The 23,086-nt window shown below is 38.2% G+C and overlaps 1 protein-coding gene across 1 annotated transcript; it reads left to right on the forward strand.

Annotated features, from left to right (window-relative positions):
* Positions 1-1,052: 1,052 nt before the first annotated feature.
* RIOK2 (RIO kinase 2) lies at positions 1,053-22,056 on the forward strand. Its single transcript, XM_007466864.1, has 10 exons — positions 1,053-1,217; positions 3,855-3,993; positions 4,746-4,862; positions 7,338-7,513; positions 10,517-10,605; positions 12,590-12,781; positions 14,291-14,383; positions 15,536-16,060; positions 16,947-17,043; positions 21,764-22,056. Exons 1-10 carry the CDS (start codon positions 1,152-1,154, stop codon positions 21,926-21,928), a joined length of 1,659 nt encoding a protein of 552 aa, XP_007466926.1. The 5' UTR covers positions 1,053-1,151; the 3' UTR covers positions 21,929-22,056.
* Positions 22,057-23,086: the final 1,030 nt, after the last annotated feature.

Below are 23,086 nucleotides of genomic sequence, written 5' to 3' on the forward strand. Positions count from 1 at the left end.
GCCTCTCACTGTTGTGGCCTCTCCCGTTGCGGAGCACAGGCTCCAGACGCGCAGGCTCAGCGGCCATAGCTCACGGGCCTAGCCGCTCCGCGGCATGTGAGATCCTCCCGGACCGGGGCACGAACCCGTGTCCCCTGCGTCGGCAGGCAGAGACTCCCAAACTGCAACACCAGGTAAGCCCATGCCTTTTAAAGGTTTAAAATATAGTTCATGAAACGAGATATAAATGCAAACATTATCATACAAGTTTTGTTATACTTGTTGTAAGGAAAGTATAGTAGAGTACGCACCCTCTTTGTCGGGGTGCAAGCTGTTTACGGTCCCGCTCCGGCTACAGTTTTGTTGACGTAGCTTGGAGTCCCAGGGCGGGTTTCGGAAGTTCTCCTAAAGCCCTTAAATCGGGTCCTCAATTGACAACCCACGTACGTAAGCTCGGAAACGTCAAAATGCGCACTTTTTCTGGAAAAGCGCGGGAGAGACGCCGGCTACAGCCCCGCCCCCATACGTCACTCCAGGGCCCACCCCCCAGCAGGCGCAGGCGCACTCCAGAGTCTCGGGGACCAACTTAAACCAAGTAAGGAGTAGATGCCAGAGTTCTCTTTAACCACGTAGGCCCCTGTCCTGAGCATGCGCAGTTAGACAGGGGCCTGCTAGTGTGGTTACTGTATTTCTAACCTCCCGGATTGTCCGGCGTCCGGCTCAGGTTCATTTTCTCCATCTCTTAGTGGAAGTCACTTCGCCTAAAGTAGGAGTTGCAGTTAAACGTGCTCCTCCCATTAAACCACTTTGCACTTAGAGGCGGGTCGCATCCTTTAGGCAGCCGGTCCTGACAGATATGAAAAATAAATGGCGTATGATAGAGGGCACTTAGAGTCCGCCGACCAAGCCACATAACAAAATCACTTTACAAAAAAAATTCTGCTTTGTTCCGTACTATATGCTTCATAAGACTCAGAAGACGTTTTATTGCCCCCAAGACGTTTTATTGCCCCCAAGTCAGCGAGAACGGTACCTCTTTTTAGTAACAAGGACCTGTAGTATAAGCTGCGCAGGCGCGAGCCGTCCGGCCGCTGTGAGACGCGGGAGAAGCACTACTTTCCTATCGCTGTCTGGTTGTTGAAACAGGATTCTGGCCTGGGTCCGGGGCCGCCATGGGGAAGGTGAATGTGGCCAAGTTGCGTTACATGAGCCGGGATGACTTCAGGGTCCTGACCGCGGTAAGAAGTTCGCCATTTTTCCCTCTCCCCTGACCTTTTCTACCGCGCGTGCTCTTCCTCTTCCTCCAAGTTTGCTGGGAGCTGAGCGCGCTTTAGGCCCTGGAACGCGGCCGAGTTTGGGAATGGGGAAAAGACCGGACAGTCGGATTTTTCAAAAGCCTTTGTTCAGAAGCTTTTTATCTTCCCCCACGTAAAGCAAAGACCCCTCTTTTCCTTCCTATTTTGCTCCCCTTCTCCAGAGCCACATCGAATCTCTGTAGCCTGGGAAGCTTCTCTGATCCTGGGCTTCTGACTAGCTGAGAAGGGTTTAAGAATCCTGAAGAGTAATTGATAGCATTGAGTTCCCTACTCACAGATTGAGTCACATAGTATTCCTTCAGATTCATTCAATCCACACATACTTATCGGATATGTAGTAACTGTTTTAGAGAATTCCACGGGTTACAGGACAGACAAGACGAAGGAGGCAAATCATCAAGTAAACGAATAAGTAAGGGATAATATGAAGATAATAAGTGCTATGAAGATGATAAAGCGAATAATGGAATAGAGACCGCTCATGGTGGAGGCAGGGAGCCTGAATACTGTTTTTAAATTGTTTAGTCAGAGAAGACTGCCCGAGTGCAAGAATCTTGTCTGTTGTTATAAAGTTCCTGGTATTTGGTAGGTACTGAATAAATATTTGCTAAGTAAAAGAAAGAATGCGGGGCGGGCATAACAGCTGAATGAGAAGGAGCCGGTCCAGTGAAGTCCTTGGAAAGAATTGAAGGGAGAGGAAGCTACAGTGGTGAGTGCAAAGGCCCCGAGGCAGGAACAATTTCTGAAGACTAAAAAGGCCAGTGTGGCTGGAGCATAGTGAGCAAGAGACTGAAGAGTTGGAGATGTAACTGGGAAAGGTGAGAGCCAGATCATGTGCTATAGATAGTCATGCAGGCTTGGTAAAGAATTTTGAATATATTCTAAGTATAGGGGAGCCACTGAATGTTGTTAAGCAAGGAAGTGACAAAAACGGATTTTATGGCCTTAGTCTTATAGCACAAAGATCAACACATAGATTAGGCATTTGCAGAATAAAACACATTTATTTAGGAGCTATTATTTTTTTGCTTAAATAGGCATTTCTTAAGGAATAAACTATCAAATGCAAATTCAGTGTAAAATTTGGAAGACACTTCTTGCTCCTCCCATAGATTCTGAAATTCAGCCACACTTTCTCTAAATACCTGCTGTCAAAAGATACCTTCCTTCTCTGCTTCCTCAGCACATTGACTCACTCCTTAATGCCTCTGACAGAAATAGGGGAGTCAAGAGAATGTTAGAGGCTGGGAGAAACAGAACAAAGCATGGGAGATTAGTTAAGTTTAAAGTGTGAGGTTTGGGTTGGGATATCAAAACGATGCCAGATTTATCTTCCAAAACTTTATTTTTGCAATTCTTAAGTTCTTTTTGAAGCTCACCAAGGAATGGCCTAATTCATTAAATATTTCAGTCTCAGTTGAGTCTTACTAGTCTTGGTATCAGTGGCCACCTTTCCTTGACCATCTTCCCTTTACTTCTCTGGCACCTCCTACATCAGTAATCATACTTTGACTGGCTGCCCTTACCTTTCAGTGTGAATCCCCCCCCACGCCAAATTCTGTCCCTTATCCCTCCTTTTTCTTCCATTATCTCTCGCTTAATGATCACATCCACTTTCTGACTTTATCTCTTACCTCCATCAAGTAATTGTCGATTTTTTCCCTGTAGTTATGACTTCATTCCCAAGTGCAGATCAGCCTTTCCAATTTTCCTTAAACATCTTCATCTGAAGTACCTTCCATGAAGGACCTTCCAACACCTCAGACTCAGTGTGCTCATATCGAATTAATCAACTTTGTCTGCCCCTTCACTCCTTTCCCAAACTCCATTAAAGTAATAATAATTATTACTATCTTAAAGCCTCTTCTTTCTTTTCACTTCACCTTTGACTCTTCATTCACTTTACCCTCCCACTTCCAGTGCCAATCCCTCCCATACTAATTTCTTTAATTCTTTCCCTCCATTACCACCACCTCTTCCCTGTCCTGGCTTCTGTTTTCTCTGGCGTAGACTGTTGTCTTAGTTCTCCAATACAGCACCTCCAGTTTTTGCCTTCTCTAAACCACTTTGCATATTCCTGCTAGATTAACATCCTTAAAACACCGTTAAATCTCTCTTGCCTAAGCATCTTCATGAGTTTACTACTTTCCTTAATATAAAGTCTAAAACTTTTGGTCTACATTTCAGGTCCTTTCATATCTTCTCATTAAATACCTACTTAATAAATACCTGGAATATCTGTAGTTATTAAACACAAATATTTGGATGTCAATACGTATTTTGGTACATACCATATGTTAGTAACTATGTTAAGCACTCAAAATTCATACTCAAAGTGCATATAGCATAGTAGAGAGAGAGAGAGAATATGAATATCAATGATTATATACCAAATTGTGATTAAAAATATGTCTAGAGAAGGTAATAATTATGTCTCACAATTGGTTGGGAAACTGCATGGTCAGGAAAGTTTGACAGAGAAGTTAAGTTTTTCACAAGGTTTTGGTAGACAACAGCTCTATGTTGATTATGATTGCATTTTGATTTCTTCAATTGCAGGTTGAAATGGGCATGAAGAACCATGAAATTGTTCCCTGCAGTTTGGTTGCTTCTATAGCCAGCCTTAAACATGGTGGTTGTAATAAAGTTTTAAGAGAACTAGCAAAACATAAACTTATAGCTTGGGAGCGAACCAAAAGTAAGTATTTGAGGCACCGTTTGTGATTTTCCATGTAACTGGCTTCCCCCAGAGCAGGTATTCCAAAAAGCAGGTGGAAGCTGCCAGACTAGGAAAGCACTAGACATGGAACTGACGCAGTACACTTCTACCATGTTCTATTGGTCAGAGCAATCACAGGGCCCACCCAGATCCTGGAGGCTAGAGAAATAGCTTCCATTTCCTCATAGGGGATTAGCAAGTTCCAGTTGCAGAAGAACAAGTGGGATTAAGATATTGTTGCTGTCTTTGGCAAGTACAGTCTGCCAAAGGGCTCTAGAGCATTACCTCTCAAACCATAGTGGTGAGGGATGAGTTTCTCTTTTTCCACCTATTATGGATCCATACCTTTATAAAATAATAAAAATAATTACTAGAAAAATAAAAAACTGACAAAATACAGGCACAAATTCCTTCTTATTAGAATTGAAGACATAAAATAACTTAGTCAAATTGATACAAAAATTTTTGAACCACTTAATTTCAATTTCTATAACTTGTCACAGACTAATAACAAACATTTATAGATTGGTATCAGTCTATAGGTTACACTTTGAGTAACACTGCTCTAGAGAAGAAATAAAAATACAGCAAGAAATGCTAAAACTCATAAGCCTGGGTAGCTAGTCTTTTTCCAGCTAAGACTTCCCTTGTTTAAATTTTTCTCTTGACCTGATGTGACTTGATGGTACAGTGTAACTAAAATGTGGTCTTTCTCATTTGATTTTGTCTAGCTGTCCAGGGCTATCGGTTGACAAATGCAGGCTATGATTACCTAGCTTTGAAAACACTCTCTTCTAGACAGGTGGTTGAGTCTGTTGGAAACCAGATGGGTGTTGGCAAAGAATCTGGTAAGTGCTGATAGTACTATTGAGTGCATTTTATTTGCTTTAGTTTATGTTTCCCCTTGAGAAAGGATTCATCTTTTCTATTTTTCTAACTAAACAGTAAATTGAAAAGTTGGTTGAAAGCAATACAGATTTTGAAATTACCCTTAGTTTAGTAAATTACTGTTTTTTCATAAGTCTATCACTGAAAGTTCAGTTATACCAAGAATCGGTTTTCCTCTAATAACTGAAATCTTTGGCAAATACTTTATTTGTTCTTATTTTAATATCTGATAAATTGAACATTTGTAATAATTTTTAAAAGTATCACAAGGGGGCTTCCCTGGTGGTGCAAAGGTTGGGAATCTGCCTGCAAATGCAGCGGACATGGGTTTGACCCCTGGTCCAGGAAGTTCCCACATGCCGTGGAGCACCTCAGCCCATGTGCCACAACTACTGAGCGTGTGCTCTAGAGACCACAAGCAGCAGCTACTGAGCCCGCGTGCACAACTACTGAAGCCTGCGCACCTAGAGTCTGTGCTCCACAAGAGAAGCCACCGAAGTGAGAAGCCTGTGCACTGTAACGAAGAGTAGTCCCCACTCACCGCAACTAGAGAAAGCCTGCGTGCAGCAGCGAAGACCCAATGCAGCCAAAAATAATAAATAAATATTTTTTTTAAAAAGTATCACAAGGAAGTTATAAAAACTACACTTTCCATCACAGCAGTATGATCAACAGGGCAAAGTTAGGTATGTGTAGAACCACAGAAAAAAATTCTAAAATAGCATTAAACAGATACCTATATAGTGGTTTTTTATGTGTGGTAAAAATAAAGAACAGAGAAAGATTTTCTTTATGCCATGCTCTCTTATACACTACTTTTTGTCCTACAAAGTTTACGCTGTTTACAAAGTTTACATAATTTAAACTGAGAGAGCAAAAAAATTAAAATTAGGGCTTCCCTGGTGGCGCAGTGGTCGAGAGTCCGCCTGCCGGTGCAGGGGACACAGGTTCGTGCTCGGGTCTAGGAGGATCCCACATGCCATGGAGCGGCTAGGCCTGTGAGCCATGGCCGCTGAGCCTGCGCGTCCGGAGCCTGTGCTCCACAACGGGAGAGGCCATGACAGGAAGAGGCCCGAGTACCGCCAAAAAAAAAAAAAAATTAAAATTAAAATTAGAAGTAAAAGAACTATTAGGAAACCTATTCCAAAGGAGGTTGTTTTGGTACTAAATATGGTTTGTATGTCTACTATATTAATATCCAGAGTATGGTATATATTTAATAAGTAATATTAGAGTTACTAAATACGGGAGTGTGTATGTGTAAAAATGTATAAAATTATGTAATGAAACACCTCATTTTCCTCTTAATTTTTTTATGTCCAATTTTTTTCAATTATAAAAATGGCTTTCTTTTAATTTTTAAGAACTTCATTACTCGCAAAAGAGTACAAGTACGGTAAAAAGTGAATCTTAACTCCTAACCCAGGTCTCCATCTCCTGTTACTACTTCCCAAAGCTATCACTATTAATTAATATTGTACATATCCTAGAAATATTCTATGTAAATACAAGTATATAATGTACTGAGGATATATGTGTATACATTCACATATCTTTTTAATCATAGGTGAAAGCAAACAGTACTTACAATTCTACACCTTGATTTTTTTCCTCTTGGTGCATCCCTGACATCATTTCATATCAGCAGAGGTGTCTTTCTTGTAGTTGCCAAGTATTACAGTCTTAGAAATTAAATTATTAGAGCTAAAGTTATGCACATTCAAAATTTTGATATTACCAAATTTCCTTCCAAATTGGGTCAATTTATAATCTCATGAACATGAGAGGCAGTTTCTCTCATGAGTAATTAGGACATGTTCTAAATGTTAGTATTAAAATAGCAACTTGTTTGATAGAATATTTATGGGAAGATCTCCATTCTGATTATTATAGAATTATATTTGGATACTCAGTATTTATTCATTGAAGCAATTTAAGAATTGAACTTCACATTGTTGAAAAGAAAGAATTTTTTTCCTTTTGGCCCTGCTGCGTGGTAATGCAGGATTAGTTCCCGGACCAGGGATCTAACCCATGTCCCCTGCAGTGGAAGCGCAGAGTCTTAACCACTGGACCGCCAGACAAGTCCCATGTTGAAAAGGAAGATATTATTAATCACTGCTCGTACATGTAGGGCACTAAGGAACAATTAGATGTATTCTCACTAAATGGAATTGAGCATTGAGCATCTTTGGAAGCAATAACCTTTGACACCTTTGCATCCCTGTTTTCTTTTGTAGTAGATATTAATACATGTCATCACTTTGTATTGTAATTAAAATTACAATAAAAAGAATTTTGCTGAATGGTAACTATTTCTTGTTATTAGGAAAGATAAAATTTGGTACAAATAAAAACAAAGTTAGAAAATTGGAATTGTTTAAATTTACTGGAATAAAAATATAATAATGATCCTTTTAAAATTTTGACTCTAGATATTTACATTGTTGCAAATGAAGAAGGGCAGCAATTTGCATTAAAGCTACACAGACTGGGAAGAACCTCCTTTCGAAATCTGAAAAACAAGCGTGATTATCATAAACACAGGCATAACGTGTCTTGGCTTTATTTATCTCGTCTCTCTGCCATGAAAGAATTTGCTTATATGAAGGTATTTTTAATTTTATATTTTTAACCAAACAATATGTGTAGTTAAAAGGTTGTAGTGACATGCATCAGTCTGTTGCCTCCACATCTCCCTACTCCCAGTCCCAATCCTTAACAGTCACTTTTAACTCTTGACTATTTCTGGTATTTGTTTTTCTCGTGGTTTCCTTCTACGCAAAGGTATTTAGCTGTTATAAATGCATAAAGGCAACTTGTATTCTACAATATTAACAAGATAGAGTGGCCTGAAATAACTAGTGATGTAATTGCCTCACAAGTGTGTGTGCGTGAATGTAAATCTATACCTGTCTATACGAATGTCTGTCCCTAATTGAAAACACCAGATAATTACCTTCTGTAGAACCTTAGTCTCTCAGGTAAGTTGACTGGTATTTTTTTTCCCCACAATGGAAGAAATGTCAGTTTATGAATTTGTATGTATATTGGAAATGGTAAAAATCTTTAGTTTTCAACCTTTTACCTTCCAAATTAAGTTCAACGTAGATTTACTAAATATCTTTAATAATAACCAAATTAATTGTCTTCACTAATAATTTAAATTAGAAAATAACTGCATTCTTATTATTCTCTCCAGTAGGATTTATTTGTTATAAATTATCTTTTTAAAATTTTGAATTATTAAAAGTCACTCCAGTGTATGACCTGTTGTTTCTTGGGAGTTTCAGTTTGATGTTCTTTGAGTAGGTTATTTTAATTCATTTGCTTAAATTTTTATTAATCCTGAGGGAAGAATCATCAAGGCAGTATAAGTAAGTGATATCAATACCTTACATGTTGTGTTTTTTGTGTTTTATCAGTGGTTTGTATCCTGTGATAGTAAGTAGGCAGTTTGGTAGGAATTGTTACACATTTCCCCCAAACTATATTAAGTGCCTTCTTGGTGTGTTTATATGAAGGCACAGGAATAGAGCCTGGTTGTGGATAAATATGCTTCTTAAATTTATTCTCTCTTTTCCTAAGTGAAAATAAGATAAGATTGAGCTATAACTTAAGGGTTAAGCTATGGTACAAGGGCTAGACCACTATGACAATAGTTAGAGTTGTTACATACTGTTGAGCTGCCAAAGCATATTCAAAACCATTTGGATTTAAAATAACAAATATATGGCCAAGCAGACAATCTTTGGGGAGAGGGAAATAGTTCAGTTCCTGAAGTAGAGTAGACAGCTCTTAAAATTAACCCTGTTAATAAGCATATATTGTGTCAGCTGTGTGCCTACCTCTATATTAAGTATTTTGTTGGGGGAGGTGAACAGCGGATACCAAAGAAATAACGAGTGCAGTGTGTCTTAAAGTTGGAAAGATAACATGAACACACCTAAAACAAAGAACAGTTTAAATGTCAAATTATATGTTGAGTTTAGAGAATCTTCTGTAGAGTAGAATGATCGATGAAGGAGGTTTCGTAAGTGAGTGGGAGTTTAGTAGAGTAATGGAGTTGCATATGATTTGTCTGTAAGGAAAAGACAATAAGACAGTGTACTTTGCAAAGGAGCCAGAATGGCAAAGACATGAATATTCGTGTGAGCCCTGTGTGTATGGGGACAGTCACTAAGGTGACTGTCTTGATCACACTCCAGAGTGTTTATTGGACAGAGTATTGAGAGAACTAGGACTGGATAAGTGGATTAAAGAGTTTTGAAAACTAGGAAAAGTTATTCAGACTGAAGTCGATATTTACAGCCATTGTAGTTTTTTTTAAATGGAGCATTGACGCAATCATCTTAGTTGGTATTGGTACACTGAAGAAAGGTTTGGTGTGGTAGCAAGAACTAGAACCACTGTTGGCGTGATTCAGGTATCAGTGACAAAGCCCTGCTTAGAAATGGTAGCATTCCAAATGGCAGAGGGCATAAATCTGTTTTGAAGAAAGTAATACAACAGGCCTTTGTAAGCAATAAGATAGAAGTTAAACATAGGGTAAAAAATGGATTTATGGATGGTGGGTAGTAACATTTGACTCAGACTACTACGGTGTTTATTTGTGACTACAGTGACTGTTTGTCACTGTATATATACAGTATATATATATTTTTGTGTGTGTGTGGTATGTGGGCCTCTCACTATTGTGGCCTCTCCCGTTGCGGAGCACAGGCTCTGGACGCGCAGGCTCAGCGGCCATGGCTCACGGGCCCAGCTTCTCTGCGGCATGTGGGATCTTCCCGGACCGGGGCATGAACCCGTATCCCCTGCATCGGCAGGCGGACTCTCAACCACTGCGCCACCAGGGAAGCCCTGTCACATAATAGATTTATATTGTATATTGTGGTCTGAAGAAAAAGGTCAGTGCTGTATAAACTGAAATGCCTAATATATTGGAATATTTCATTTCCTGATATGCCAGAAGACAGAATATTTCCTAAATCACAATTTATTTCCATTTGAATTTTTTAAGCACACTCCCAGTAAATGACAGAAACTTACAAAATAGAAGATATACATATCGTAAGAGATGAAACTTCTTGAAGGCAGAGACATTTTCACACTCATTTTTGTAACCCTAGCACAGTGTATAATATTTAGTAAATGTTCAGTAAATGAATGTTTGGTAAAAAAGTGAATTACAGGGGCTTCCCTGGTGGTGCAGTGGTTGAGAGTCCGCCTGCTGATGCAGGGGACACAGGTTCGTGCCCCGGTCCGGGAAGATCCCACATGCTGCGGAGCGGCTGGGCCTGTGAGCCATGGCCGCTGAGCCTGCGCGTCTGGAGCCTGTGCTCCGCAACGGGAGAGGCCACAACAGTGAGAGGCCCGCGTACCACAAAAAAAAAAAAAAAGTGAATTACAAAAACTGGTTTACAATGTTGTTTTTATGTACAGCTCATTCTGTGCAGTGAATAAGCCATACGTAAATAATCATGTGTTAACTGTAATTTTGTAAAGGCTTATATGTTTTTTTTTCTGGTTGTGGACAGGTACATTTAATTTTATTGTTCCCTAAAAATTAATGACCTCTTCATTACTTTTTACCTGTTTTGCTATATTTTAGGCATTGTATGGAAGGAAATTTCCAGTTCCAAAGCCAGTTGATTATAATCGCCATGCAGTGGTCATGGAACTCATAAAAGGCTATCCTCTGTAAGTATAATTCTTGAAACCTTGAGTCCTAATAAATAATTATAAGGTTCAGTTTTTTAAAATAAATTTTTTTTCTGTAAATGGAATATTGCTTCTGGGAGGTTAGAAATTAACATTAGTAGACTTAAAGGCAAATTGAAAATTCAGTTTCATTCTGACAATATGGATTTTATACTCTGACTCAGTCAGTAAATAAACAGTCTAGTATGTGCCAAGCACTGTCCTAGGCTCCCCAGTAAATAAAACAAAGCCCCTGCCCTCATAGAGCTTACTTTCTGTTGGAAGGAAACTTGCAGGAAATAGCTAAACAAGGAAATATTTGGTACATCAGATGGTGGTAAATGCCATGCATAAAAATTAAGTGGGGTAAGGGGGACAGGAAGTGTTGAGGTGGGTGGGTGTAGGAGGCTGCTATTTTACATGGGGTGACCAGGAAAAGTCTCCTTGATAAGGGAATTTTTGAGCAGAATCCTGAAAGAAGTGAGAGAGGAAATCATGCAGATCTAGGAACATTTCAGGCAGAGGCAAGAGCACATGCGTAAATCCTGGAATGGGAGTATGCCCGCATGTTCAGGAAACAGAAGGCCACTGTGGCTGGAGCTGAGTGAGTAAGGGGAGAAATTGTAAGTGATGAGATCACAGAGGCAGCAAACTATTTGTAAGCCTTTGCAAGGATGTTCTATTTATTTATTTTGGTGGGGAGGATATATTTGACATATAACATTCAGTAACTTTAAAGTTGATTTGATACATTTATATTTCCTAATGTGATTGCCATTGTAGCAATAGTATAAGGACTATTTTGATTGAGACAGGAAGCCGCTGGAGGATTTTTTTGTTTTGTTTTTTTTTGGTGTCAGTGAAAACTCCAGGTCCTAACCACTGGACTGCCAAGGAACTCTCTGCCATTGGAGGATTTTGAATTGAGAAGAGACATGATCTGACTAATGTTTTAATGGGATCACTCTGACTACTGTATTGAAAATAGACTAAAAGGAGACTAGGACAGGATTAGGAAGAAAAGTTAGGAAATTATTGTAATAATGCAAGCAAGAGATGATAGTAGTTTAGATCAGAGTGGTAGATGGTGAAGGTGATGAAAAGTGGTCAGATTTTGGATATGTTTTATAGTCAGGGCCTACATGATTTGTTTGGGATTGGGTATTGATATAAAGGAAGGGGCAGGTAAGGATAACACCAAGATCTGGGGCCTGAATAATTGGAGGGATAAAGTTGCCATTTACAGAAATGGGAAAGACTGCAGGAAGACAGTTTGGAGTTAGAGGGTGGGGCAGAATCAGAGATTCAGTTTGGGACATGGTAAGTTAGAGATGCCCAGAAGCTCAGAGAAGTCTAGATTGAAGTCTGTGTATGAGCCTGTATGAGATCACCAAGAATGGTTAAGATAATAGGTTTTAAGATTAACCTTTGAGGAGCTCCAAAATTTATACGTCAGGGAAAAGCTGAAGAACTAGCTAAAAAAACTAAGAAGGAATGATCAGTGCAGAAAGAGGACAGCCTGAAGAGTTAGTGTACCAAGGGTCAAGTGAAAGGAGCTGCTTCAAGGAGGGGGAAGAGGTTAACTGACAGACCAGATAGTGATGAAGGTGGAGAATTGACCATTGGATATAGCAACATGTAAGTCATTGGTAATTTTGACAAGAGCTATTTCATTGGAACAAGGTTGAATGGAAGCTTGTTTGAAATGGGCTCATTAAATTGGAGAAAGCACAAGTAGAGGAGTTTGGCTGTTAAGATGAAAGAAAGAATGTGGTGTGCTGGGAAGAAGATACAGAATTGAATGGGTTGTGTCTTTTTTTTTTTTTTTTAAAGCTGTTATATCTGTATGCTGATAGGATTGAAGAGAAAACTGCTAGGGAGGCCTGATGAAATGGAAATAATATTTAAATGTAAATACACACATGCTTGCTTTCATTAAAATCATAAATGAGGACAAATAACCATTTCATACTTACACTTTCAGATGTCAGATACACCATGTTGAAGATCCTGCATCAGTATATGATGAAGCTATGGAACTAATTGTTAAACTTGCAAATCATGGGCTGATTCATGGAGATTTCAATGAATTCAATCTCATTTTGGATAAAGATGACCACATCACCATGATCGATTTTCCACAGATGGTTTCAACTTCTCATACCAATGCTGAATGGTATATTCTGGATGTAACTGTGTTTATGTGTGATGCAGTCATTTTTTATTTATTAATAACTTTTCAGCTTTGTCATACTGTCATTGGGGTTAATAACTGGTTTGAAGTGGCTGATGTTAAGAGTCTAAAAATTGGGATGTCAAAATGCTCTGATTTTCCCCCTAAGAATTTTTCTTACTCCTCGGTATTTTAAAAGTGAAAAAAAATGCACTTTGATACAGTTTTTAAAACCTATTCATTAAAATAATGCTGTATATTAGAAATCTGAAGAAACTGCCTACTTTTATAAATCATCAAAAGAATTTGAATTACTCTTATAACCTGACAGACTTGCGAAAGTCAAACTTTCTCAGCCATGGAACTCTTTATTCAAACAAACGTTTAGGTGGAAGCCCAATTTTTAAAATAAAAGCCTGCTCAGAAGAAGTAGGGACATGGAAAGAGGAACCCTAGAACCACATCCTCTCTGCCTTTCCCCTTTTCTCTCTGCTTCATGGTTGCCTCCAAGAGGGCTTCACCAGGCATAATTTAATAATTTTTTATGGCCTTGATGAAAGTTGTGGTTTTGTACTGAACTAGGTTACCAGACCGGTAATACCTCTCATGTTGTTTTTAGCTTCTATTTTGATAAGAGAAAGGAATTCATGTAAAACCTCATCCCTGACACAGGGCAGAATCACTTCATATACTGTGATAATCTTATTTCTCATATTGACCATTTAAACAGCCAAATTGTGAAATATGACAGGATATTTTCCTTTATGTGTTTGTATTCTGTGATGCAATTGAGTGTAATCAAATTAAGATTGAGTATTTTTTTCTCCTGTTCTCTCAATTCCATGTCATCCTGTCTCTTAATTCTCCCTTTCTGGAAACCTTCTAGAGGATTCAACCTGTTCTGGCTGCTTTATGGTAGCCTAAAAAGCAACCTGATATTCAGAGGTCCTTCTACTCTCAGTCCAGATTAACATGTCTCCAGATAACCATTTATAAGCCACAGCATTAGTTTTCTCCTATAGATGTTTACTGCATATTAGCTAATGGGTAATAAAGATAATATAAATATAACATTAGTCCCCAAACTTTTTCTTATGAGTCACTAGTTTATTTTTGTCTTCAGCTTTCCCAGTTGACTAGAGAACATAGCTAAAGCTGATGGGAACTATAATCAGACTGGAAACTAGAGAGGGAAAGTAGAAATCTGCCCCCAAACTGCAGGCCCTTATCTTTTTTTCTGGGATTCATATATGTGTCTCACAGTATGGGAAAACCTTGAGTTTTCTAACCATAAGAACTGTATGCCATTGACAGCTTATAGTCCTTATTCCTGGGCTTTTAGTTTTTCAAACACCAGCAGCTGATTTGTTTCTTTTCTCTTTTGAGTAACATCCTTTTCTCTTTCATGTAACAACAAGAATGTCATAACAAGTAACAAGGATGTTGTCTTTGGCTAATAAGGAAAAAGATGAACAACAAAGGCTATATAAAAAATGATTCTTGGTTTTGCAGGTATTTTGACAGAGATGTTAAATGCATCAGAGATTTCTTCATGAAACGTTTCAGCTATGAAAGCGAGCTTTTCCCAACCTTTAGTGATATCAGGTTTGTATACTATGTTGCATAAAATGATAGAATTCTGCATACCAGATTTATTTAGTTTTAAAAGTTAACACTTTCATCTAAAAAATTTTCATTATTATTGTTGTTCAGTATCATTGCTGTATAATATACAAATGAAACTTAAAAACTATGCCTACCTGTGGTCCATTAACCTTACTGAATTTGGAGGAGGAAACTACTTAGTTTCTTATAAATTCGAGAACGCTTATTCAATATAGGATGCTATGTGAATAACCCATTTTTAAGGAATCAAGCCAAGTGTTTATCAGAAATTGTGTTTTTCCTTTATTCACTATAGGAGCTATATTTAATTGATTCATGGAACATAATTATATGTAAATTCTCACAGCCAAATGTTCTCATTTTGTATACGTAGTTAAGATATGGTTTTCTGATTTGGGATGATTGACATAACTTAAAATCTTTAGCCTCCTCTGAAAGTTAATTTATTAAGTCAGTATCAACTGAAGTTTCTGTAACTTTTCTACTAATATCTGTTGCTCTTCACAGTCATTTTATTCCTTTTTTTTTTTAAGATTCATTATTTAATTTATTTTTGGCTGCATTGGGTCTTAGTTGCAGCACACAGGATCTTTGTTGAGGCATGAGGGATCTTTCCTTGTGGCGTGCAGGCTTCTCTCTAGTTGTGCCGTGCGGGTTTTCTCTTCTCTAGTTGTGGTACTCAGTCTCCAGGGCATGTGGGCTCTGTAGTTGAGGCGCACGGGTTCCAGAGCGTGTGGGCTCTGTAGTTTGCCGCACACGGGCTCTCTGGTTGAGGCACAAGAGCTCAGTAGTTGTGGCGTGCGGACTTAGTTGCCCTGCGGCATGTGGGATCTTACTTCCCTGACCAGGGACTGAACCCACATCCCCTGCATTGTAAGGCAGATTCTCTACCACTGGACCACCAGGGAAGTCCCTCACAGTCATTTTATTCTTAGATGACAACCAGCTATGTCCTTTACATTTGTGTAGTTAAGTGATTTAAGTATTACCTTTTAGGCAGAGAAAAACCTTTAAAATATATAAACTGTTAAACTCATTTGAGAGTCGTAATTTATCAGAACACTAAATACTTAATTCATGTCAGGTGGATTTTTTTCTCTCTAAATGCGTAACATTCTTTTCTTTTCCTAGGAGGGAGGACTCTCTTGATGTAGAGGTTTCTGCCAGCGGCTACACAAAGGAAATGCAGGCAGATGATGAGCTACTTAACCCAGTAGGTCCAGATGATAAAAATACTGAAACAGAGGAGGGATCTGAATTCTCATTTTCTGATGAAGAGATACCAGAAAAAGCAAAGGACTGCAGATCAGATATTGAAAGTGGACAAAACTCTATAGGTGAATCAGTTGACTGCTGTTACAGATCATCTGGAGACCTTGAACAAATAAAGGAAGACAGTTTGTCAGAGGACAGTGCTGATGCACATAGTTTTGAAATGACTGAATTCAATCAACCTTTAGAAGAAATAAAAGGGCAGGTTGTTAAAAACAGTTCTGTAACTGAGTTTTCTGAGGAGAATAGCAGAACTGAACATGACACCAGGCAAGATGATAAGACAGGTCAAGGTGGAATCATCATGGGCTCTGAGGAGTATGAAGATGAGTGCCCTCATATGATTGCCTTGTCATCAGTAAACAAAGAATTAAGGCCTTTCAGGTATAGACTTCTGTTGATTGGTTTTTTACTTTAATCTGGAGACCTCTACTTTGACTCTGGTAAATGAGTGTTTTTTTCAAATGACATGACAGCTATATTCTGCATCATCATGTACAAAATGAAAGCAAATAACTCTTTTTTTTTTTTTTTTTTTTTTCCTTGCGTTATGCGGGCCTCTCACTGTTGTGGCCTCTCCCATTTGCGGAGCACAGGCTCCGGACGCGCAGGCTCAGCGGCCATGGCTCACGGGCCCAGCCGCTCCGCAGCATGTGGGATCTTCCCGAAACGGGGCACGAACCCGCGTCTCCTGCATCGGCAGGCGGACCCTCAAGCACTGCGCCACCAGGGAAGCCCCAAATAACTCTATTTTATAGTTATAATTCAAATGACCCTCTACAATTGACTTATGCTAGACAGCCTATTTATTCACTTTTAAGCAGTTTCAAATTCAAACTGATTACTTTCAAATAGTTAATAAGATCTCTTGATAAGTTGATGAGGTTTTAGATGGGTGAATTATTAGTATTTTTAATAATTATTCATCTAATGTATGTTTGGTTAATGTATAGTCCAATAAACATGTAGTAAGTGTGCTCTCTTAAAATATCTACTTACAGTGAATTTTCCCTCGTGCTTTGAACCTTCTGTACTTACTTGTTAATGTACAGTTAAAATTACTGTTATGTTATTTTTCTTTTAAGATTTTTTTTTTTTTTGACAAATATTAGTGAATCAGCCTCAGCTTAGATTAGCAAAAGATCTAAAATTTAACTTTTAGATTTGGGGTAGTTTGATGAAATATGGCTTTATGTATTTCAAAGTAGTAATATATAAATTAAGCATAATTAACTATTAAAAATTAACTAAATTTTGATTTTAATTTTAGAGATGAAGAAAATATGGAAGATACTAATCAACATAGAACAAGAACTCTGAGTGTTACTTCTGCAGGCAGTGTGTTAAGCTGTTCAACAGTTCCTCCGGTAACTATTCATTCAACATTTCCCAGGTGTTTATTAGCACTACTGTGGACAGATTATTAAGCTAAGGCACTCTGAGGATTAGATGATGTACAGGACCACCTTGGCCATTTGGACTTCACGTGTTGATAGTATAAAATTGATAACAAGTGCAAATTTAGTAAATAGGAGAGAGGGTTCACTTCGCTTTTAGCTGGAACAATCAGAGCTTTCAGGGAAAACACAGCATGTAAGTTGGCTTGAATTTGAAAGATGAAAATCATAGAAATTTAAATCCAAGGGGGACTTTGTAGATTCTCATGTGATCTTGTCCCTGCATTTTAACAATTAGGAAATTGAGGCCCAGACAAGTTACGTGACTTTGCTCAAGATTATTCAGCTAGTGACAGCACTGCACCTCAAATGTGAAAATGCACGAGCTTCGCTAGCTAGCTTGTTCTTAAATTTTGAAAGAGGAAACTAGGTAATTGTAAAACTTTCAGTGTCTCAAGCTTTTGTTGGACATTTAGCAACAAATGTCCAAAAGAATTTCATAAAGGACATTTTCTGGACAGGATATTGAACGTATAGTCCAGCTCCTACTGATGAGCTTTTGTGCCTGCCGGCCATTTCTCCTGGCTACCCTGAAGGAAGAATCAGTTTGTTTCCTTTGTAGATTTTAAGCAGAGATATATATATATATTTTTTTTTTTTCCTTGCGTTATGCGGGCCTCTCACTGTTGTGGCCTCTCCCATTTGCGGAGCACAGGCTCCGGACGCGCAGGCTCAGTGGCCATGGCTCACGGGCCCAGCCGCTCCGCGGCATGTGGGATCTTCCCGAAACGGGGCACGAACCCGCGTCTCCTGCATCGGCAGGCGGACTCTCAAGCACTGCGCCACCAGGGAAGCCCTTTAAGCAGAGATAAAATTACATAATTGGTGTGGTAGATTTTTTCCTTCTGGTTGAAGGTACTAAGTTGAATATCATTGAAACTAGTTTTTAGTGATAACTTTACTTAAAATGAGCAAAGGAAGAAAATCAGTTTAGAAGGTAGAAAGGAGGAAATCAAATTATTTAGAAAGTGAATTCACAAGGAAAGAACTTTGTTTTTTCCTGAACTTCTCATTTTTTAAGTTCAGATATATTGTTAACAGTTAATATGTACACCCTGTGGAGGGTAATATGGGACATTTACAAAATTAGTTATCAAAAAATAAGCTAAAAATAACAGTACTCTGTTTTATTAATATAGTGCACTTTTACTAGTACTGGTATCTTTACTCGATAATAGAAACATTTGGAACTTGTGAGACCAAAATAAAAGAATAAAATTCTGTAAATGCATTGATTTTATATACTCTTTTCTGATGACCTCATAATTTACCTGATTTTCTGAACATAAAATTTAAGTCTGTGAAATCTTTGAAACATCTTTTAATTATGATGGAAGATAATATCTCCCTTTAAGTATTATCACCTGTCTTGGTTAAGAATTTCTCTCACTTTATGATTGCTTGTCCATTCTTGTCTTTGATATTTTTCTGTACTTATTGAGATGTATTCACCCTCCTTTCTTTGATTTATCAGATTCAAAACATAAGTGCATTTATATCTAATGATTGGATTGGCCAAAAAGTTCATTAGGGTTTTCCTGTAAGATGTTACAGAAAAACCCGAATGAACTTTTTGGCCAACCCAACACAGTGGTGTAAAATTGGCAATTGCATATGAAGAAAAGTTAGATTACTCCTGCTACTTCCTTAAATTCTAAGTTATGCCCTTTTCTGTATATAAAGATGATGACACTAACATTGTCTTTAGGTCTTGTCTTTATGCCATTTAACTTACAGCTAACAGAAGGAACTTATATTTCAAATGGGGTCGAGCCTATAATAAACTGCATTATAAAATACAGATTTGCCTTTAGTCTAAGGGGGAAAAAGATCTCTCTAGCCAGCTTAATCAAAAAGGTTTCCCTCTAATCATTGGAAACAAATTGACCGTGTTAACTTCTAATTCTTTTGGGAATTTGGTCATACTATTTTCCTTGAGGTCGTATTCCATTTTTTTTAAAGGGTCAGGAGAAAACAAACTGTTTTATTACCTTCGTTAATTTGATGATTTTTGTTTTCGTGTCTGCAAAACTAAAAGATTTGCTCTGTGTTCTTTGAAATTGTAAAATCTGTTTTCCTCTTTAAAATACTTTTATAGTTCCCTATTTATTGGCAAAGTTTCCATTTATGAATGCTGTTCTTTCTGATATGTAACAGAATTAAATTCCAGCTAAACATTAAGGTATATTGATTTTAAAAAAAATACATATATGGGCTTCCCTGGTGGCGCAGTTGTTGAGAGTCCGCCTGCCGATGCAGGGGACACGGGTTCGTGCCCCGGTCCGGGAAGATCCCACATGCCGCGGAGCAGCTGGGCCCGTGAGCCATGGCCGCTGAGCCAGCGCGGCCGGAGCCTGTGCTCCACAACAGGAGAGGCCACAACAGTGAGAGGCCCACGTACCGCAAAAAAAAAAAAAATACATACGTGGCCACCATCAATAGCAACAAACAACAAAACAACAACAAAGTACATGATTTTCATTCATTTTTTTCATGTACTCCTTGAAATAATACAGAAGTACAGTTGACCCTTGAACAACACTGGTTTGAATATGTGGGATTTTTAATAGTAAATGCTACAGTACTATATGATCTGTGGTTGGTTGAATCCGCAGGTGCAGAGGAACCTCCGATACAGATGGCTGACTCTAAGTTATACTCAGATTTTTGACTGCATAGTGGGTCAATGCCCCTAACACCCTCATTGTTCAAGGGTCAACTGTATTTTATTTCGCATTTCATCATTTTTTTAAAAAAGTATACTAATGTGGATTTTTCTCCCACTTTTTTTAACATGAAAATTAACCTTGTAGGATTTGTAAATTGTTCTGAATTAGGAGGTATATGCATAGTAATTCATTACCTCCTTAATTTCTTTAGCTGCTTGATATGATTATCTTATGGTCTCATTGAAGTAAAGAACGAAGGGGAAGTTCAAGCAGAATATTTAGAAAATAAATTGATGTTTTTTTCTTGGAACTATCCCAGAGGCCTCTGTCTGAACTCCTCTAGTTTAAATGTGGTGCATGTTCTACTGTTGTCTCAGTCTCCTGTTGGGTACCTTCTTTCCTAGTTTTATCTCTTTTCCTTACTGAGTTTACTTCTTTATGTGGCAGAACGGATTTTAGTACTTTTTTGAGTGAATTTGGGTGGGGGAGAGGACTTTTTATTACTAAAAATGTCTTTTTATCATGTCCTCACACCTGATTGAGAATTTAAGTATTAGAGTTGTGGTTTGGAAATAATTGACCTTCAGAATTCTGAAGGTATTGCTTTGTTTTCTTGGTGATAGTTAAGATGATGCTGATCTGATTCAGGTTTCTGGTCTCCTGCTGGGGTGAGGAGGCTGTGATAGTTGCCTGGCTTCCTAGGGTAGAGAAAAGTCCTAGAGGCCAGTCACTCCTGGGTTAAACTTTCAGCCAGTCTTAATGCTTTCAGTAATGAAATTTCTGGGATAGCAACCAGGTGCTTCTAAGACTCTGGCCTTCCTGGAACTACATCTCCTGGGATATCAGCCTCTGCAGGAACTTGCATTTTTATTCTTCTGTTTTGCTTTATCTTCTTTTACTTTTCCTCCCACTGAGAATCATTAGACTAAAATAAAGAGGGATAACTTGTTAAAGCCTGTCTGCCTAACTATGTAAAATATCTGAAGTCTGCATTTAACTTATCTGATCCAGAGTTTTATATTATACATATACAGTCCAAGAAACAGTGCGTTAGGCAGACTAGTTTTTCTAGCTCCTTTTTACCTCTCAAATCCATTAATCTTTCATTTTTTAGCTTGACAGATTTTTAATAAATGCTTCTTTGTACCTAGCATGGGGTGGGGCATATTAAGAAGAGACCCTTGCTTCAACCCTTTCAGCGTTCACTCTTTTTTTAGGAGAGGTTGGATGATGCAAGATTATACACAATTAAACAGGCTGCTTCAGAGGAAAAAAAAATTATGTGAACGGAATATTCAGATTTTTTTCTTCATCCTGTGAGTCATTTGACATTGGCAGCCTGTGTCTTGAGTGATAAGAAATAATTTGAATTTATGATCATTCACCGTGTGAAAACATACTGTTTCTCCCAGAAACTGTATGAGGACTTTTCCATGAGGTCATCTCTATACCTGAAGTTATGAAGGCACTCTTGCATATATTTGACCAGTAGTAAATGCTTTCAAACGTAATTTTCCACTACAAAACCATGCCTCCTTTTACCTAGAAAGTAAAGGAATAAGCAGGTTGTTTTGGTTTTGTTTGTTTGTTTTTGTTTTCTTTCCATCTTGTTGGGTTTGGATTTTGGGGTTATGGTTGGTTGGTTTTTCCCAGTTTTCCTGATAGACACTAGGTGGCACTATGATGATTTGTTATTTAAAGAAATGTGACTATTCACTACTATGCTACTTTTTGCTGTAATCTGTATTTGTTAGGAATTTAATTCCTCCAGTTTTATAACAGTTTGGTGTTTTCTTTTATTGCTGTTTAATATAGTACTGTCAGTGTTTGGAATTTTTAAAACTCATGCTTTTAACAGAAATTTGAAAAATATTAGCAATGTAAATCTTTGTTTTATTGAATGTTTACTCCTTATCAAAATGGTCCATTATCAGTGATACTAATTCATGAAATCTTTCCAGGAATTGGTGAAACAGAAGGTGAAGCGTCAGTTGACAAAACAGCAAAAATCAGCTGTGAGACGACGATTACAGAAAGGAGAAGCAAATATATTTACAAAGCAACGGAGAGAAAACATGCAAAATATTAAATCAAGTTTGGAAGCAGCTAGCTTTTGGGGAGAGTAATATATTTAAGAACTTGAATATTTTTCAAAAAGTTACTATGATCCCTTTTTCAGCCACCTTTAGTATTTTTTGGACCAAGGCAGATATATATATATAAATAGATAAGTAAACCCTCTTTCATCAATAAATTTGACTCATTCAGTACATGTCTTCTAAAGAATAAGTATAGTAATTCTGCGAAAGCAACCCAGTTTTCCAAGTAATTTTTTGTTAGGAATATTTGAGGGTTGTTTTGTTTTGTTTTGTTTTGTTATCAGTACGTGGGCCTCTCACTGTTGTGGCCTCTCCCATTGCGGAGCGCAGGCTCCGGACGCGCAGACCCAGCAGCCATGGCTCACAGGCCCAGCTGCTCCACGGCATGTGGGATCTTCCCGGACCAGGGCACAAACCCGTGTCCCCTGCATCGGCAGGCGGACTCTCAACCACTGCGCCACCAGGGAAGCCCTTGAGTATTTTTTAAAATCGAAATATCACTGTTTTTGCTGGGTTTTGTTCTCTACCACAAACAGGTAGATTGCTTGGTTTCATATTCCAGCTTTTCCACTTACTAGTGGAAACAACCTTAGGCAAGTCTTATTTCTCTCTCCCTCTTTCTCTTCTTTGCCTCAGTTTTCTTAGTGTTAAAATTGGATTTATAACTACTTTGTAGCCTTGTTGTGAGGATATAATATGAGACAGTGCACAGAAAGCACTTAGAACAATGCCTAGCACTTTAAAGTGTAGCTATTGGAATGGTAATTATGATGATGTTTATCTTTCAGAAAATCTGCTAACAACTTGGTCGCATTTTATTTAGCCACAGGAAGAATTCACTGCATATATTTTTTTAGTCTCTTGTATTAAGGGTAAGCCAGCAATGTCTCCTTTTATTTTCTGCTACTTAAATTGGTAATGTGGTCATGGGAACAGAAATTTGAGATAGTCACACCATGATTTTTACAGTTTCCAGTTTTTATGCAGCCTGAACAGAAGTAGAAGACTTAAGGGTTGGGGGAAGTAGAAGGGATGAGAAGTGAACAGTTCTTTCTGATATTCTTAACTGGGTGGGTCAAGAACATATTTCACGTCAAAGATAACAAATATAGTTGACCCTTGAACAACGTGGGTTTGAACTGCGAGGGTCCACTATACACAGATTTTTTTTCAATAAATACATAC

The sequence above is a fragment of the Lipotes vexillifer genome, unplaced genomic scaffold, assembly GCF_000442215.2.
Source record: "Lipotes vexillifer unplaced genomic scaffold, Lipotes_vexillifer_v1.1 scaffold364, whole genome shotgun sequence".
Classification (NCBI taxonomy): domain Eukaryota; kingdom Metazoa; phylum Chordata; class Mammalia; order Artiodactyla; family Lipotidae; genus Lipotes; species Lipotes vexillifer.

Bases quoted from the DNA above. Each gene is read 5' to 3' on its own strand.
- RIOK2 (XM_007466864.1), top strand. From the start codon at position 1,152: ATGGGGAAGGTGAATGTGGCCAAGTTGCGTTACATGAGCCGGGATGAC. The intron at 10,606-12,589 runs GTAAGTATAATT...TTACACTTTCAG, and splicing joins CTCATAAAAGGCTATCCTCT to ATGTCAGATACACCATGTTG. The intron at 14,384-15,535 runs GTTTGTATACTA...TTCTTTTCCTAG, and splicing joins CCAACCTTTAGTGATATCAG to GAGGGAGGACTCTCTTGATG.